The 19,589-nt window shown below is 47.2% G+C and overlaps 3 protein-coding genes across 6 annotated transcripts; 2 read left to right on the top strand and 1 right to left on the bottom strand.

The window, feature by feature from the left end:
• Positions 1-6,311: 6,311 nt before the first annotated feature.
• On the bottom strand, positions 6,312-12,700 carry LOC120898032 (ankyrin-3). Its single transcript, XM_040303349.1, has 8 exons — positions 11,041-12,700; positions 10,033-10,196; positions 9,818-9,933; positions 9,378-9,740; positions 9,142-9,295; positions 8,901-9,079; positions 8,726-8,829; positions 6,312-8,649 (listed from the first exon to the last, which is right to left on the bottom strand). The coding sequence occupies exons 1-8, from the start codon at positions 11,215-11,217 to the stop codon at positions 7,639-7,641; spliced, it is 2,268 nt and encodes a 755-aa protein (XP_040159283.1). The 5' UTR covers positions 11,218-12,700; the 3' UTR covers positions 6,312-7,638.
• A 256-nt stretch (positions 12,701-12,956) lies between these two features.
• Positions 12,957-14,624, top strand: LOC120896339 (eukaryotic translation initiation factor 3 subunit I). Its single transcript, XM_040300387.1, has 3 exons — positions 12,957-13,086; positions 13,295-13,521; positions 13,597-14,624. Exons 1-3 carry the CDS (start codon positions 13,084-13,086, stop codon positions 14,348-14,350), a joined length of 984 nt encoding a protein of 327 aa, XP_040156321.1. The 5' UTR covers positions 12,957-13,083; the 3' UTR covers positions 14,351-14,624.
• A 734-nt stretch (positions 14,625-15,358) lies between these two features.
• LOC120896684 lies at positions 15,359-19,530 on the top strand. 4 transcript variants are annotated; one of them, XM_040301000.1, is made up of 2 exons: positions 15,359-15,796; positions 16,054-19,530. In XM_040301000.1, the coding sequence occupies exon 2, from the start codon at positions 16,436-16,438 to the stop codon at positions 17,534-17,536; it is 1,101 nt and encodes a 366-aa protein (XP_040156934.1). In that variant the 5' UTR covers positions 15,359-15,796; positions 16,054-16,435; the 3' UTR covers positions 17,537-19,530. The 4 variants fall into 4 exon arrangements, with proteins under 4 accessions (XP_040156934.1, XP_040156936.1, XP_040156937.1 ...); XM_040301002.1 differs by having other exon boundaries at positions 16,057-19,530; XM_040301003.1 differs by having other exon boundaries at positions 15,359-15,732.
• Positions 19,531-19,589: the final 59 nt, after the last annotated feature.

A 19,589-nucleotide genomic window follows, 5' to 3' on the forward strand; every position in this document is an offset into this window, starting at 1 on the left:
TTACCCCCGCTACTCATCATAAGACACGATCGTACAGTGGGTACAGGCGAGAGACGGCACGATCGGTTCAATCCGGCTTACCCCTACCCCTCCATTCCATTGCCATTGCCCGTTTGTGAAGCACGTCATGAAGCCGGCCGCTCTCTCGCTCAACGGTTTCGAAAAAGCAGCTCCGCTCTCAGTACGTTCAAGCGCACTGTAGAGGAGTGATCCTCTGGGTCGGCAGGGTTGACGGAATCGGTACGGGCACAGTATGACCCGCGCAAACCCGGCAGAGACCTGCTATGATACGGCTGGATTTTCCCAACCTTTTTACAACCGACTTTATGGAAGGGAACAACTGCTGGCCCCACGGGAGTCTTACTGATGCACATAATGGACTTAGCTGTGTTCAGCAACACTCACACTATGACTCACACAAGGCAATCGTTTCTGCCTCATGGGGGAAAATTCAACGTTTGCGCACAAAGGATCGGGCGGCAGCAGCTTCGAGTTTTCGAAACGTGTCTGGTAATAATTTGTTTTAAATTTTCCCGCTGTAAATCCCCGACACCCTGGTCCGTAACACTTCTAAGCGGGGAGCGATCGGTTCGTTTTTTTTTTCTCGTAATAGCATTACATATTTGCACGAGTGTTTCCAAAAACCGATTGCCAATTTCCATTAGCATCCATGGGCCAGGGATGTTCGGTTTGGCACATGGTTTTGCACGAAAAAACGGAAAACACGTGTCGAGAGATGAAGCTGTGTATATGCACTTGATGCTCATTGTTTTGGCGCGCTTGCCAATTTCCCATCCGCGACTGGCCAGCCAACAACGCATTAACTGTGAAACATTTAGCACGTGGCGTGTTTTTGCCTGTGAAAACATAGGCTACTATAACTCGAGAAATCGCAAATAATAATGTTGATCACCGTTCAACTCTAAAGCAAGGGTAAGGGATGTATGCAGAGGGGTCGTTTTTGATTGATTCCTCTTAATTTGAATTCACATTCCACTAAGAACGCGTCTTATGAGCGGTTTTGTTGCCAAAGGCGGCCAGTCTAAATGGTGAACGTTTTTATTCTGTATAATTTTTAGAACAACATCAGCGGGTTTTGCTTCACGCATTTGTCTGGCCTGATCGATTCCATTATTCCGTGACTGCATCTGTATAAATATACATTTGCAAAGCTGCTCATCCAACGCTTCTGTCTGGCCGTTTGGTGTGCAGTTTTGTTTTATAAAAAAGGAAGTAAAAAAATGTTTTAAAATGTATCTAGAACGAAAAGCATCGTCAAGCACGTTTACTACTTCTCAAAGCGTGTGTGTGTGGTTTTTTTTTGGTTGTTGATGTTGATCTACTCATTTCGTACAACTCTACCTCCTTCTGCTTCATTCTGAAATCTCTAATTTTGGCTCAAATCACCACGCTCCGACAACAAAGGAGCACCTCCTCACGCGTGTTATGCACGGATGAGCGTTGTTCGAATTGCAATTTCCTTGTTTGAGTAGCTGGAAGAGAATGGGCTGGCTGGTTTTTGCCGCTGTTTCTGGTTCTCAAAAAATGGACGCACTGGTTTTTGTTTGTTGTTGCTGTTTACTGTTTGCTGCCAAAGGCTATTACGGCTTTTACATGCCTATTTCATAGTCATTTTGTAAAAAAAAAAACATACCATTAAGTAGGAAAGCTTTTACATATTCTTAGCTAATGGAAGGGAAGGATAAGTGTTCGACAAAGACGTCGAAAAAGTGGTTGCCTTGGGTAGTCAGACATGAATGAATATTGGCAATATGTCCATAAAATCGTAACGATCGTCACAACACAACAAATGGTAGACTTTTTAAGGATTTAATGTTAATTGTGAGCATAACTTGAACTGGACCTTAGCACCTTCAAACTAATGTTGATCTTTTCCCATTATTTTTGTCTGTATCTTTTGGGTCCGTTGCATAGAATGTATCGAGCTTCTTCTTCTTTTTCTTTTTGGAGCAACCATCTAGGCGATCACATCGGCCTATAAAAGGTTTCCGAGACCTGTTTAGAGAGCACCACCGCACGGCCGAATAATCAGTCCTTGCTACGTTCGTTTGGGAATCGATTCTATCCGGTATTTTAGGTGCCGACGTGTTTATCTAATAGACCACCGTCCCGCTCCAATGTATCTAACATATTGATCAATACTGTATAAGCTGTACTGTTCTGTACACCGTACATCACAGGTGATTAAAGGTATTGGCACGTGGGATCTTACATGTCCGGATCGTTGTGTGATCTTACACGACTTGAAGTGCAAATAATTATCGTCTCGATGCTTCATTGTTTTTTTACCATACATTCAGTGCCCTGCAATTGGTCCAGTAATAATTTTCCTTAATGCAGCTCTTCAAAGTATAATCGGACAGGCAGTAGTATAAATTGATATGTACATCCGTGTTTGGAGCGAAATATAACGGGCCTAACCATGTCCAGTATTCCAATATTTAGTCGCATAAATACTTGTATCGATCTCTCAAAAAGTCTCAAAAAGACTAACAAGATTCTGAACAGAGTCTTCAGGCTTAGCAACCAAAATCTGGCACGATCTCTCTCTCTCTCTCCTGCACGTCTGCAGGAAGGTAATCCGTGGGCTTATTTTGGATTAAGGTAGTTAGGTTGTGCTCATCTTAAATCCTCTCTAACCCATTTAAACTTCAGCGTTAAGTCGTACTTCAGATATGTATATGGAATTACCACGTGCTGTCCGAAACCTTGATGTCTTGCATACCCACATGTGTTTCAAGTTGTTTTGGGAAGGATATTTTGCCTCGTTTTCTTCTGTTTTGATGCTGGTCGATATAGTTTTTGCGACAGAAATCTTTACCAAAAGCTCACTTAACACTCCATAAATGTTTGAAAAAATGACATTACCTCAATATAGATGCTAGCATTTAATTTAATACAGTGCGCACAAAAAGTATACCATCATTATGGAAATGACCCTACCCTGTAATCGTCCACCTTAAAAGGACTCTCTAAAGGTTTCAAATCCCCCGTCCCAAAAGAGGCTTTGCCTTTCCTTCGATTGGCTCGCCGGTTCCATAATGAACGTTAATTTGTGAATGTCCTTTGTACGTTTTGTGCCTCTCCCAAAGGTCGTGCAAAATGACCCGACAGAGGGACAACCCAGTGCGCGCGGATGTGCGCGATCTGTGTACGCATCGCAGTGTACTACGGAATGGGTTTCATTAAATCCGAAGCGCAGCAACCTTCCCTGGTGGCAATGTTATTGGAGCTTGCGAACCACAATCAAACCTGCCCCAACCGTTCGATACTATCCCGCCTGGGGGAACAAAAAAAAAAGCAACCGACGACAAATCAACGCACCACCGATTGCCAATTGCCCCGCAGCTTCCGCCGGCAATGTCTCATTAGCGGCGTACGCGCACACGGGTTGCAGCGCCTCCGAAAGCCAGATCCAAAGTCAAATGGTGATCTTACTCGAGGACAGAACGAAATTGCTGTCATGCCGCGTCTACGTCTCCGTGGGATCATCCACTGGCCGGTGTAGGTCCCCTACTCCGCTTTACCTTCCGGTCTTTGCTCAGATCACCTGTTGTCATAGCAGCTGCAGCAGCAGCAGTAGCGTGATGCAGCGTGGCGGAATGTTTGCTTCAGTTCCGTTCCAACCGAGCTACCTTTCGTTGCATGCCCACCTGCCCGCACGCTTTTTCCTTCACCCTGCACAGAGGTTGACCATGTGGGAGGACACGGTCCTGACATTGTCATGAGGTCTTGACGTTTTTTTTTTTCAATAGTCGCTCTCGTCTAATTCGGTATGTTGCTGAAACTAATCGTCTAGAATCATCCGGTTTCCCCGCCGTCGGTAGTTTTGTTTTGCTGATGCAAAGAAGGGGGAGGGTGGCGAGGAAGTAAAAAAATCAAGAATCTAAAGCCAACGCAAAGACGGAACACAGACGGCGTTAATCTGACAATTCAGAAGGTTAAATAGTTACGTTAAAGCGGGGGAGCAAATATGGAGAGCATAATAAGTACATTACGCAGAATTATTCGTGCGGCAGCTTTAGATAAAGCCATATAGTTAATCTATCCAGGGCTTAAAACAACTCAATCTGCACAACCTGTCACAAGTTTTGATATCTTTTTGCGAAAAAATGCTTAAAAAGCAGCTTTGGTGACCTTTCCTAATCCAAATTAGAATTACTCCAGTAACTACTCCTTCTCTCTTTCTCTCTCTCTCTCTCTCTCTCTCACTCACTCTCTTCTTGCTTTCTGGTCAAATTCATGATCACCTCCCGTGATCGTGAATGTTTACCGACTCTTTTTTTCTTCTCGCCCCATTCCCCTTTACGTTACCGTCCGGCATTACACCTTGATCCTCGCTCATTTACCATTCGAGGGCGACCTTCTTCTGCGCGCGAAAAGGAACGGTCACGTTCGAGAGCAGCACTTTCAGCTCACTGCGGTGGGAAAAATATGACAGGTTCACACGACTTTATGGCTCCGATGACTCCTACCGTCGTCTATGATAGTCCCGGCGATTGCCAAACGTTTTCGGTACGCATTTCCTTTTTCCGCTTTTTGCTTGGTGACTTGGTCGGTCTGCTCCTGAAGGCCTACCTCACCACGAAACTGTGCAGCCCCCATTAGAGCACGGCGGTGGTATCCAGGAAGGCAGCGAGATAGTTTAGGCTGATGATTGTTCACGATTTTTTGAAGAGATTGTGTTGTGTAAAGTTTTTTTTTCTTGGGGGGGGGGGGGTTCTTTTTCGCCTTTCATATTTGCACACTGGCATGCATGCACGCCGCCGTCCGTGTGCCGAAAGTGCTTCGATCTGCGATCATTACTGGCAGCTGAAATTAGCAGGAAGTTGCAGCCCAAGGTCAGGTTCAGGTTCGGCAGACAGGCGGCAGGGATTTACCCATAGCCAGCCATTTCCGATATTAATATGCAGATCTTTACGGCACAGTCTGCAATAGAATGGTCGAATCAATATTTTACTATAGTTTACCGTTACTTGATACGTCAATGTCATTTGTTTATGTTTTTTTCTTAAGTTTGCGGCACGATTTGAACTCGTTCAATGGGCAATTCCCACACCACATAGCATCGTCATGCTATGGTTTGTATGTGCAAGGTTCGGATATTGAAACATACAATCCTTGAACCACGCAGGCTGCTGATCGTAATCTAATACAATAACACCTGAACTTGTTTCTAGTGAATGTTTGAACTCTTTTATAACTATATAAAACCAACCCAAGCTTAAACGTGCGCAATTATTCCTCTATTGCTTAATGGTCAACGGTTATGTCAACAAAACAACAGGCCGATGATTCGTCGTGTGGGCGATCTTTGGCAGCATTCATTACCCCGCCCCCTCTCCCTCTAGAAGGTGTAACTATTCCTATCGATTTCGTTCCGGTTGACCAACTAGCAGACCCCTGCTGGAATGCGCGTAAAGTAGTCGCACCACCGTAGCTGTTCTAAGGAGGGTGCGATTGTGGAAATATGATCGTTAAAACGCAACCCGATGTCTAGCCACGCTGGTGCTGTCGATCTGGTCGTATCGCGTAGCACATGTAGCGCCTTATAGCTAATGATATTATTACTTGCATCGTTTACAGAACAATTAATACCGTTTGGGACGAGACACGGTTGATTGGTTTGTGGTGTGGTTGTTACTGTTTAATTTGATGTTTTCATTCCCAATTAACATGATACACAGCCGATACACACTATCGAGTAATGGAGCCAAAATTCGAATATCAATGGACCCAATTCGAACGATCTTTCGACTCGTGTGCGCGCGCGTGTGTGTGTGGTAATGCCTCGGGCTAAACGTGCGAAAGGCCTAATTAGATACCCATTGAGACAGGCGTAAAATCAATTTCCTGTCACACATACACCCTCTTGGCGACAGGTGTTAAGTATTGGTTCCCTCCCCCAGGGCTTGATGTACCCCCGGTACAGGAAATGTGCCTGTTTTGGGACAAAAAGGGTGTTTTTGCTACCCAAGGGTCAGTCAGGTATGGTTTTATTATTGATTTCGGAACTAAGCCGGATCTTCCAGTTAAGATGGATGGATTCGGACCAAGTGTTTATGATCTGTCTGGCAGCAGGCGAAGAAACGTTTAAAAAAACTTTGAATATTTTTGTTATGTTCATGAAGAATCTACCCGCCCAATGAGAGCTTCCTGGGCAATGGCGACACGTTAAAAACTCTCCCAGAGGCGCCAGTAGAGATCAAATACATTACATTTCCTGTCTGGGCCATTACATTTCCACATTATTGGCCCATGAGTAGAGCAATAAAAAAACAAAAACTCAATTTATTTTTCCAAACTCTTTATTACTTTCACATTTGCATGCAAACCCGTCGAATATTTTGTATGCCACATCGGTTGGACAGCTCCTTACAAACGAATTGTTCACGACACAGCGTACAAAATACTTTCTTTCGCATCTTCCTTAGTGTGTTTCCTTTCTCTTCCGTTCCGCGCCATCTACAATGTATGCTCAGTTTTAAGTTTGATTGATTTTTCAGTCCTATCTGAAGTGTGTTGAAGAAATTCGGTGTTTTCCAAGCGGCGAAACTCCCCCTTCGTTCCGCCCCCGCCGCACATACATTCACATTGTACACACGCTTGCTTATATTTTGTTTGATATATTTGTTCGTTTGTTCGTGACGACTGCTTCTGCTGACGTGCAACCGGAAGCCAGTGTGTGTGTTTGTGTTTGTGTGCCTGATCGTATAATTTCGTTAGTCATATCTACTGCATCGATGTTGCTTCATGTGCACACCACTACCACCACCACCAGCACACTCTCCATTTTCCGCCTCCAACTCCGGCTGCACGAGCGCATGTACTTGTTTATCTAACCAACTACCTATAAAAGTGTGGATCCTTAGTAAACGCTACAACATATTTACATTATACACACAACACACATACATATTTTCATGTTCTTTTTTTTTGCTAGCTCACTGTGAGCTTTACAATATTTATACGTGTACGATTGTTTTCATTTTTTTTTTTGTTTACGGGCTGTTTAGGACACATCGATTAGGCTTTGGGGCGCGCAATCATCCTTCATGGACGCGTTTCCTGGCGCTTTCGTTTATAGCTACATTCGATTGGGAGTGTTTTTGTTTTTGTTTCTTCTTCAGATCATTCTACGGTCAGCTACGGTTGAAAAACGACTTAAACTAAAAATGTCTTTGTTCGTGGCATAAGATTGCTTTGGAGATCCTTAGCTATATTCTTTTAACTATCGAGTGTATCTAATTGAATGCTGAAAAGTCTTAACCAAAATGTAGAGAGTGACAGAGAAAAAAGAACGTACAGTTAATGGAGAATAACGAAAGGGATTTTTTAAATTTTACCAAACTAATCTAAACTATCTAGACTGTATCCTAAAAGGGAAATGAAAATGGAGAAAAAATAGTACACCATACTGTACACTATACGCGAATCTTCGTTAAACCGTCGGTCTGATAGCTAAACGATCGCTGCTACTTGCTTTATCTTCGGGCACGTTAACGATACACAACACAACAAACAACTAGCTATCGCAGCACCTAATGAAAGAGATCTCGAGAGGAAGCGTGAACTCTCGTGTTGTTTTTTTTTTTCTTTTCTTCTTAACTTACGGCTTTACTTGTCGAAGTTCATCACGTACTCTTTCAACGGACCGGGCAGATTCAGCCGCGCTATGTTCGGGGCCAGCTTCTTGTCCAGGCTGTTGTAGATGCAGACGCGGCACAGCTGCTTCAGGCTGCGCGGCTTCTTGTACAGCGTAATGATTAGGTGGCGCAGGTTGTCGATCGACCGGTGCGGCACCTGCGCGATCAGCAGATTGTGCAGCGTCTTCAGGCAGTTGAACAGTGGTTCGTGCTTCATCGAGTAGTAGAACAGGTAGATGATGCGCTGGTACGTTTGCTCCCGGTCGAGCAGAATGAACTCTTTGCGCGTGATCAGCATAATGTAGTAGAACAGCAGATAGTTGCGCGCATTGTTGCGGAACGAGCTGCGCAGGTTTTCGTTCCCATTCGAGGGACCGCCGCTGCCCGACCCGCCCGGTCCACCGCCGTTCCCGTTTGCCGCTGAGGAAGCACCACCGCCTCCTCCTCCAGCACCGCCCGTCACCACCACTCCACCCGGTCCACCGTTGTTGGGGCCGCCGGTACTGCTGGCACTGCCGGATGCGGTTGCATCCACCGCACCACCCGGTGCGGCACCACGTATACCGCCGAAGTTGATGAAATCGTTTACGAAAATGATGGAAGAGTTGCTGCTGCTCGCCCCGTTCGCCATCAGCTTGTTGCTGAGCGAAATGTTCGGATCGATGCCGTACTGGATCAGCAGCAGCAGCAGCTCGTACACGCACAGAATGTCCGGGCAGGTGCGCACGTTCACGATCATGTCGATCACCGACTGCAGGATGTGCTGGGAGGTGATGTTGCAGTCCAGCCCGTACTGCAGCAGCAGCAGGAGAATGTTTTTGATAAAGTCAAAGTTGGCGCGTTTCTGGATATCACAGTTGAGCGTAAAGTTCTCGGAGACGGTGAAGATGAGCACGTGGAGCGGCGTCAGGTTGGAGCGATAGGAGCAGTTTGGATTCGCGCCGTTTTGTAACAGTATTCGAATGCAGTTCAAATAGCAGACCTACGAGGGATTACATGTAAAATTTGGCATTAAAATGGTGTGAGCGATTATGGTTGGTATACATTTACGAAAATACCTTCATTGAGTGTGTGAAATGGTGCAGCGGATCCTTGTTGATAAGTGGCACTAAACAGACCATAATAGGAACGGATCCATCCCGACCAACAATATTGGGGTCTCCTGCAATCAAAGAAAGAAGTTATTTTTTTAAATTCCACACGATTTTCTTTTGTCCTCATCTCTCTACTTACCTCCTTCTTTGATGAGCATGTTCAGCAGCTCGTAGCAAACCTCCCAGTCTCGTATATGGCGAAAGACGCAGGCAAGCGCACTGTTTCCTGTTTGATTGATTGAGCTCTTAGCACCGTTCTGCAGTAGAAAGCGCACCAAATGCAACACATCCCATTTGTTCCACTTGTCGTAGCCATATCTGCAATAAACCATTTGTTAAGTAGTTTCCTCCTGAGGGGGTGACTTGTTTACTACACATACCTGGCCTCCTCTAGGGCATACCGGACGATGATCGCGTGCAGTGGGGTGTTGCCCAAAGAATCGGGACTATTGATCAGTTCCTTGCAGCCCCGTTCCAACAGTATACGGATTGTGGTGAGTGTGTCTTCGGCCGACTTTCTCGCTGCCAGGATCACTAAAAAAGGAAAAAAAATCAATAACGTTACTTGCATATGTTTTGCTCCCACGATATTGCATGATTTCGTTCGTGGACGTACCAACATGCAGCAGCGTCATTTGCTGCGTGCAGGTGCGCACCGTCGTGATGGCACCGTGCTGTATCAGCAGCTCCAGAAAGCGCCCGTCGTGCAGCACCGCCTGGTGGATCGGGTAGTACTCGTCCTTGATCAGATTGATCTCGTCCGAGCGCGTCTGGACGAGATGCTGCACACACTTCCAGGCGCCCCGCTCGCAGGCAATGTGCAGCAGCGGCTTCCGCACCCGGAACGGCATCCACGGTTCCTCCATCTTTTGAGCCAGTATGTTCAGCACGTTGATCTGATCGCCATCGATCGCGTAGCAGACGGCATTCTGCAGCTTCGTGTTCGGTCGCTCGCAAACCCTCACATCGTCGCCTTGATCTGTGTGTTAAGAGAGAGAAAACAAAAAAAATCATTCCAATTGCTCGTCATGTGGTCATCTCGTTGTTCTGACTTACTTTTGTACTTCCCACTCTCTTCGCAGTTGTGCGAGTGTGCACCGGGAAAGCACATCCTTGCTTCGGTATCTATTCTAGCACCGTGTTTAAGCAGCAGCTCTACACATTCTTCGTAACTGTTGGAGTGAAAAAGCAGCAAAAGGGAATTAGAGATTTAGTTACGCAAAGACCATTTGTGGGGCACAACGATGGAGGTAGTGTTCCCGATGTCTCACCCCTTCAGACAGGCTATGTGCAGTGGTAAGGAACACGAGCTCCGGTTCACATCCGGGCGATGTCTTTGCAGTAGCCACCTAGCTAGTTCTACATGGTTTAGTCCTACGCTTTTCTGCAGCAAATTGTATCCTGTTTCGTCGTGTATCGCAAGGATATTTTCGTACTGTGGAATGAAAAGGAGAAATACATGAAACATGGTTAACCTTTAACCTCTAATGTAGTAAAGTCAATCGATGTAAAACTATCAAACGAAAATACTGAATAATAATTCTGCATTCTAAACATTACTAAGAGTTATGTTAAATTTAACAACAACAAAAAATGACTCCAGTACCATGTCCCATTTTCATTTCGCAACGAATTAAGCGTATGCAAATATGGAGCGGTATCAAAAGGGGGAAGAGCGTTGCCTGCCTGCCTGCTCCCGGCGGAAGTGAATCGTATTCGCGATTGATAATGAATGCACGGGAATTAGTTACAGATGCGTGCGTCATGCAAGCACGCGCCACTCCTCCCGAGACGAGCATTACACACACTCCCTGTCTCTCTTTCTATCTCATGTTTTCTCTTCTCTTCTCTTTCATGTTAAAAGGGCGAAACGGGAATCTACCGCAGATCAGTCCCTTGGAGCGAATGAGCAGATGCAAAAGATCGTCTCGATACGATGGCGATTGACGCACGTCAGGAATGGGACGCGGAGAAGACTGGAAAATGTTTCATCGCCGGAATTTCGCTTGATTTCAATTTTGCTAATGATGTGGTGCCACTCGCCAGCGGCGCCTTATTTGTGTGTATACAAAACAGTTTTGTAGTTTTGCTTGTCGATTTTAGCAAACAATGCGCGCTTCGCGGACTGTGTTTTAGAGCAACAATCATCACCGCACTGTTTAGGGTAATTTGTTGTGTGTTAATTTATAGAGGTTTTTCGCAATATACGACCTAATAAAGTTGTTAAAAAAGGAGAATTTGATTACAAAAACACCGTCCGCAGGTGGACAAATACGTACCTTCGGCATTTGAAGCAACAGTGGCTCTAGCCGCTGTATCGATATCTTTGGATTTGCCCTGAGTGCGTCGAAGATTGTGTTCACCTTTTCAACCGTCGTTTCCGACACCTTGTGGCCGTCGCGGTTCGAGAGCAGCGCGCTGCCGGACCGAAACACTTGGCTAACTGAGCCGCCCATGCTGGATGGCGATTGATGTTGTTGTTGTTGCTTCTTTCACTTCAAAATCGATCGTGCCTATGGAAACGTGTGTGCAGAAGTAAAATGGGAAATCACGTTCCACTCGCCACGGCTCTACACAACAGCCTCCTTTGCCTAGTATTGCCACTCCGGATGAAAACGACCGGACCAGGCTAAGCAGGAGCTGCACATGACACCTTTCCAGTAACGGAATTCACTACAGCCGATCGAAGTAATATGTGCTGACCTGCATTGGCCATCGGCGGGTCTACGTTGTGTCCTCTTGTGTGTGCGTGTGTGTGTGTGCAGGACTTTATCCGGGTCGTACACTCAACACATTGGCCGATTACGATAATACTCTTCTGCGTAAATAGACACAAAAGCACGCTTTAAGGGCACCGGGTGCGCAACGCTCGCCTCCCGGAGTGGATGGGGCGAAACTTCGGACAACTTTGTGCTCTCTCAGCTGGATGCTATTATGACTTATTCCACTTCCCAGCCTGCGATGACGCACAAGCACAAAACACCACGTCCGTCGGCTACCACTGATTGCGCTACTGCTTTCTGCTGCTTTATCGGCGGTAAATACTACAATACTTCCTCGACTGCCGCTAGCGATGATGCAGCTAATACTATTACTGTAACAATGACAACGGGCAGAACATAACAGGCGAAGCTCTGACGGTTGACCTTTAGCATTCTCCACCGGACGCGTTGCTGCGCTTTCTACGGGCTTCCTTCCCGCGCACGCTTCCTCTCCCCAGTACACCACCACTACCAACCCTGCCTAGCAGAGGACATTTATCCTTCCCAAAGCCGTTCGCATTATGCAATTTGATGCTGCCAAGCGCACACTGGACCGGACACACACAGACACGGACTTTGTAAGGGCCGGAGCGGGGCTGGCTCCCTAACCATTCTGTCTCACACCATTTGTTTTGATGCAACGCTCCCATCAGCAGCAGCTGGCCCTAGCTGTGCAGCTGCACTTTTGGCTGGCTGTCTCGAAACACGGCAGGAAAAAACGCACAAGCATTCTCTTGCTACTTGCACAACTCACTGGACGCTGCCCCAGCATGGGTAGCAGCATTTCTTTCTATGCGGCCCTTGTTTTCACAGCTCCACAAAACCACCTAGTCTGTCACCATGTTTGTTTGGTCGGGGAAAATCAATACACTGGCGAGGGCAAGCTTCCGAAACCTTTTTTTCAAGGTCCACGATGAACCACGGCCACCATTGGGGCTAAATCGTAGCACGACACGCGTTGCAGCACACTTTCCAGCACACAGCCATGCGGTTTGGTTGGAGCGATTGCGGTTAAATGGACTGGAGTTGTTGGGTCGTATCGAACGCTAGCAGTGCAGGGACTTTTCGCTCATTGCTTCCAGCCCTTCATTGTCACTAATGCAATTGTTGCTTTCTTTTGAGTTTTCGTCGTTTTTTTTTCGCTCTGTTGTTGCGGACCTTTGCATGTTTTGACGTACACGCATCTGTCCCAAAACATTGCGAACGGCTACGGTTGCCCGTGCAGCATCGAGCAACATTGACGTCACAGAATGTTATTGTTGTATTTGTAGACAAATAATCAGGTAAACTTTCGTTTAATTTTATACTCTATACAGCATTATTTATTTTATTTGAACTAAATCGATCGGCGTACCATTTTTAAATTATATTTAAAAAATCACATATTTGCTGCATGGGCACCGTTCGCTACACCCGGCGTGACGTTGTTGACAGCACGCTCGTTTGGCGTTTGACAGCGAAATTGCCAAAAAGTCTTTCCAGCGATTTGCATTTTGTCGTACACCTCGCCGTCCGTAGATTATTCCATTTTCCATCGAATAAAGGACGTGTGCAAGCAAAATGGTACGTAAAGGTCGTTCCCGGCTTGCGGTTGAAAGCATCGTCGGTAGCGAAAACTACAGTGCAGCTACCGTTGAGCTGAATATTCCATCTGGGAGTTGTGCCTCTAACCTCACAAAACGCAGCGAATGTTGCCGATGGAAGGAGGGGGGCCCAGCAGTGAACAACACACAGAGTGAGATTACATCCGCCTTTTCTTTCTCCATTCCAGAAACCGTTGATGCTGCAAGGACATCAGCGTGCCATCACGCAAATCAAATACAACCGCGAGGGCGATCTGATCTTTTCCTCGGCCAAGGACAGCAAACCGAGCGTGTGGTACTCGCTGAACGGCGAGCGTCTCGGTACGTTCAATGGACACATCGGTGCCGTCTGGTGTGTCGACGTGGATTGGACGACGACCCGGTTGATTACCGGCGCCGGTGACATGAACACATTGTGCGTATCCTTTCGATCGGAAGCGAAGAAAGACCTCTGGTTTCTAATCTGCCCCCTCATTGCATCGTATTTCAGCTTGTGGGACGTTGAAACCGGTACAGCGCTGGGCAAAATTCCGTGCAACTCTTCCGTGCGTACGTGCAACTTTAGCTTCTCCGGCAACCAGGCCTCCTACTCGACGGATCGGGCGATGAACCACCCGTGCGAGCTGTTCGTGATCGATGTGCGAAACATCGACGCTAGCATCAGCAGTGCCGACCCAGTATTGAAGCTGACGATGAACGAGCAGCAAAGCAAGATCACGTCGATGCTGTGGGGCGCCCTGGACGAGACGGTCATTACCGGGCACGAGAACGGTTCGCTGCGCATCTGGGATCTGCGCGCGGTGAAGGAGCTCAACTCGGTGAACGACCACACCGCCAGCATTACGGACATGCAGATGTCGAGCGACGGTACGATGTTCGTCTCGTCGTCGAAGGATTGCTCCGCCAAGCTGTTCGATTCGGATTCGCTGATGTGCTTGAAGACGTTCAAAACCGAGCGGCCAGTCAACTCGGCCTGCATCAGCCCGCTGTTCGAGCATGTCGCGCTCGGCGGCGGTCAGGACGCGATGGAGGTCACCACGACCTCGACGCAGGCCGGCAAGTTCGATTCCCGCTTCTTCCATCTGGTGTACGAGGAGGAGTTTGCGCGCGTGAAGGGACACTTCGGTCCGATCAACAGCATGGCATTCCATCCGGATGGTAAAAGTTTCGCGACGGGCGGTGAGGACGGTTTTGTGCGCCTTCAAGTGTTTGACTCTTCGTACTACGAGCATACGTTCGAGTAGAGAGAGAGAGAGCGCGTCCTTTTTGTTGTGCTATTGTACTGAACGAGAATACAGCAAGAACGTGCATAAAAAAAACATTAAACAAGCGACAGATCGTGCAGCGGTGTTAAGTAACTAGCGTGATAAGTGGAAAACGTGTGAAATTTCCCAGAGTGCGTAAATTTAACATCATCTAGCGCACATCCGACGGCGGGACCATGCGTATCGGTACCGGACGTCCAGGTGAATGGGAAAGGAATAAACAAGGGAGTGGAGAGTGGGAGAGAAAAAAGAATCGTGTAAGCGTTTTAATCTGGCTTGGATTTTCTAAAAATTTCAGGATTGCACAAAACGCTATGCGGGGTACACATTTGGACCGTTTTTAGGCTTTTTCCCATCAGTACAGCAGACCAGAACCACGATCAGAATGAGTTCCGTATCAGTTTCTGAGTCAGAAAAGATTCTAGTAGGAGTTTTGGTCCAGATTCAATATCATGATTAATATAGGTTCGGAATCGATTGGACAACAAGGGATTCGGAATTTATTATAAGAACGGGTCAAAATCAGTTCCAGGAACTGAATACATTCAGAATCAGTTCGAGAAACTGGGAAGGTTGGAATCAGTTGCTAACGGAAATCATTTTTGTTCCTGGATCGTTATAGATTCCGTAACAGTACCGGGTACAAATGGAACGGATAGAGTATCTGCACCGAAACGAACCGTTTCAGTTTTATGTTCCAAAGTTCGGTATTTGTTCCAGTACCGTGACAGATGCAGAACTTTCCGAAATTTTATTGTAAATTACCTGAAACATATCCCAACGCTGCTATCTATCCCGCTGAATTCGAAAGAAAAAACACAGAATCACAGTTTTCAAATCATTTCTGCAACCCGCTCCAGCACCTGTTCGCTTTTGAGCTACCCTGTACCGGGCAATGCCGAACTCACCGCTCTAAACGCACGGTGACAGCAGCGACAGAGCGAGATGCAGCGCGATTTTGGAACGTCAAAAACCCTCACCCTGTTTTACGGGAGCTGCAGCATTGAAATCAATTCCAAACTGTTTAGAAAAAATCAAAATGCAGAGGTGAAGCGAAAGTGTGTAACGAGATCCTACCCGAGCGATGTAAAAATGTGTGTTTGTGTTGAGAATGTAAAATGAAGCTTGTGAACATCTAGCGGAAAAGTGTGGTGAACGGCAGCACCATTTGTGAAGTGTTAACAGAAATCGACAGGATTTGCTACAATTCTGGAAATCAGGAAAAACAACTCCTACAGGGAAAGGATACGCAAGACACACACAAACACATACACATGCAGTGCAGGAAGAAGCTCGTTGGTAGGATCTGCTGCTTCCCCTTTACTAAACGGCAGCAAGTTGAGTTCCGTTTGCGTGCGATTGTAAGTTTCTCTCATCCCTCGCCCGTGTAAACCATGACACATTGCTCGCTGGTTTCTTCCCACGGTAAGCCATCCTTGCAAATAATGTGTTGCAGAGGACACAAGCACACATACTACACACGCACACACGTGTTTTTATGTAACGCTCCCTCGCCCTGTCCATCCGTTAAACCGTTTTTGCGCTCGCTGACTCTTTCTTTCTTTCCCCTCTTTCTCTCTCTGTGTCGCTCATTCCATCCCGCTCTGGCTGCTCCGGACGCGCGCGCTGTGCCCGTTCCATGCCGTTGCACTTCGGTTACCTGCATCGGTGCACCACCGCAGCAGCACCACCAGCGCATCATACATCATTCGCATCGATCGGCGGACGGCCAACGGACACTAACGTGTGAGGGTCGCCGTGCGAGCGCTGCTGCTTTCGTTGCACCACTTTCTACTGTTTCGTCGGGCGTGCAAAGTAGGCAGTGCTTGGAGTTGACCGATATCCGTTTTTTTTTCGGGGGTTTTCTTTTGTGCCATTACTCCTTCCCTGGATAAACCCGTGCCCGGCAGCTCCCATGCGAGTAATAGCGGGATACAAAGAAACAGTACGCCCCAACCGTCGTTACAGTGTAGTGCTGTGCTGTGTGTAGTGCTGTAATAAACGTGCCACTTTCCCGGAAGGAGTGGAAAACACACACACACACATACTTCCGCTGCCAATAGGATGATGGATTGCACCCACAGCGGTAATGGTGGCAGTGGCGTAAGCGGCACCAGCACCGGATGCCACAAGAACGATCTGAACCTGCTGGTAAAGAATATCGTCAAGATACTGCTGACCACCTCGAAGTACCTGCACTGCCCGTTCTGTGCCGACGAGTATCTGTTCGAGTTTACGCTCAAGCACCATCTGCTGAAGAACCACGAGCGCGACCTGGAGAAGATTGTCCGCTCGCCGGACGCCAGCATCCGGTTCTGCGAGAGCAACATCTGCCCGTACTGTGGCGCCCTGTTCTACTACATCTCCGCCCTGCCCAAGCATATCATGAACAGCCACAGCCGCGAATGTCTGATGAAGTGGCAAGCGATCGAGCAGGAGAACAGCCTGGTGCGCAAGCTGGCGAACGATCCGAGCATCCAGTGCGTGCCCTGTTCGCCCGGGCTGAGCGACTTTTTCGACGAGCTTACGACGACGACGGGGGCGGCGACGGGTGGCGACGCAGGTCGCCCGACCGCCGGTAGCAGAAACATCATGCAGCTTACCAAACCGTCGCCCCTGCTCAAGACGGCCCTGCGCAACGTGAACAGGATTACGGTGGCCGCGAACGGTGGCAACGGTGGCATCGATCCAACCGGCACGTCCGCCTGGTCGAGCTTCGGGTTCGACGGTACGCAAACGCGCCGCAGCAGCAACCTCACCAACCAATCCGTCCGACGCGAGCTAAACTTCGGCGACGATCGGTCGTCCGGCCGGCGGGAGGACGGTTGCTCGCCCGTCAGCGGCTCGCCGTCGCTCTGCAACCTGATCGCGGGCAGCTGCTCGCCCTCGCCGAGCAGCGAATCGATCTCGTCCGCCCGCAAGCCCAAGTTCCAGCGCAAGCGCTTCAATCTGCGCTCCATCAAGCCGAAGCTTAACTTCCGCAAGTACGTGCTGTCGAAGTTTTCGAAAAAGTACCACTGCAAGATCGTGACCAGCACGCCGAACAACTTCCTGGACGATGGGCTGAGCAGTGGCGGCGGCTGCGGTGGCGGCGGCGGCAGCAGCCGCGACACGACCCGCTTCCTGCACAACCAGGAGCGCTGGAACCGGATTCACTTCGAATGACGAAGGTATGGGTCGCCGTTATCGTGCGTCGTCGAGTATCTGTGCGGGCTGCTGTTTTGCTGCGTGTAAGGCGAAGCCCGTTTGTTTGCCTCTCGTTCGTTTCAACTAATTCCATTTTTTTACCCGTTGGCCAACCCTGCCAATGGCCAACACAAACCAACCGTTAAGCGGATAGCGTGCAACGAGATGTACCAAAACTTGGCTGTGCAATCATTTCTTTCCTCTAGAGAGAGAGAGAGAGAGAGAGAGAGAGAGAGAGAGAGAGAGAGAGAGAGAGAGAGAGAACCCATAGAGAGCAGGTTGGAGAACTGGTGGAATGTTTTGTAGTTTGCTTTGCAGCAAAAGAAGCCGTTTGTTAACTTTCCAGCAGTTCCAGAATGTGGCAGAGAGCGTTTAAAATAGGCGTTATATCACATTGCCGCTATACTTCCACCAGGAGGATCCATTCTTCGGAGATTGGAAGATTCTGATCGAAAACGATCGTCATCTGTGATCGGGTACGATGAGCTGCCAATGCCAATCGTAGTCGTAGTAGGCAGTGTGGATGTGTTCTTTCTCCGTGGAAACATGCCTTAAAGAAAAACCGAAGGAAGATGTGATTGCTATGACGAGTGCTCGGTTTAAACTACAATATTTTAGCTTACGACGTACAGAGGAGAAAAAGAAAAAGGAGTGATCCTCGCAACTGGAAGATGAGGATTCAACACACGTTACATGGCTCTTAAACTCTTAAATTCGAACAAGAAAAAAAAACACCAATATTACAACTGGACCAATAAGAATGTAATCGTAAGAACGAGTGTGCGAGTGTCGTATTGATTCGTTCCCAATTGCTTGTAGTAGGAGGTTACACGGCTGGCCAACCGAAAGAGAGGCGATCATTTTAACGTAAGGGATAGAAATTAAGCGAAAAGGGAGAAGGGAGCGTTGTAGTATTACTACCTAGAAGAAGAAAGAAATCGTATAGTATCGCATTTTGAATCACATTCGTTAATTTATGAACCTATTAAGCGGTAGAAATAGTGTTTCGCCCTGCCGAAGCCGAAGAAAGTGCCCGTCAGGGCGTGTGTAGTTTTAATAAGTAACGAATCAAACAAAAATCGAATCTCTCGTTCTTGCCTTCGAAAGTCGAAAAGAATCTTTTTTACAAAACGGAACCATAAAACACCAAGCTGTTACCCCCCGCCCCCCCCTCCCATCCCTTCTCATATTTAACTCTTTACCCACGACAACCTAAACAAACGTCTTAACCCACGACAACCTAAACAAACGTGAAACGAAAACTCCAAACTAGTAATAGCGTAAAGAAAACTAATAAGTAATGAATTTTAAAATCGCTTCCTTCTCGTGCGCTTCCAATTCGTTCCAAGAGAGAGAGAGAAAGGGGAGAAAATAAAGTAAATGAAAATAGGAGCAAATTACAATAACTCTCTTGTCTCAACCGCGCAGGGCGTCCACAGTGTGTGCGAGGGCACTGCGGAGAGTAGCGTTGTAAGATCGGACATTTTTCGACATCTTCCATACTTAAAGCAATTATCTGGAACTAGCCTTACTATGAAGAAAAAGAAAAAAAAAACAATTAAAAACTTATTACCGAAATCTCCCTTAAGTATACACACAATTTAAAATGAGTAACTTATAAATAAATAAACAAAAGAACAACGATCGCCATACGCGGAACCGGCGGCGTGAAGGAAACGGCTACAGGAGTAGCGAAGTCCGCGCAGTTCGTAGTAATAAATATATATATTTCGAATAGAATCTTGGCACTATTTACCAGAAAGCATCCAGTAGTAGAGGCATGCGCCTGCTAGTAGATAAGCGTAAAGACAGTTCCATTTACATACCGGATCGATCCGATAGAAGGAAGAAATAGTAATTTATCATTCCTTACCTTGTACCAGCATCACAACAAGCGAATGCATAGTAGTATTAGTAAATATCTCCCGTTAAAGTATTTATGTTGAAAAATAAACAAACTTTCTCTGCTCGAACGTCTGCCGTTTCGGAATTGGTGTTAGGATGAAAGGGAAAGAAACTTCTGGCCACATTC

The sequence above is a fragment of the Anopheles arabiensis genome, chromosome 2 (assembly GCF_016920715.1).
Source record: "Anopheles arabiensis isolate DONGOLA chromosome 2, AaraD3, whole genome shotgun sequence".
Lineage (NCBI taxonomy): Eukaryota > Metazoa > Arthropoda > Insecta > Diptera > Culicidae > Anopheles > Anopheles arabiensis.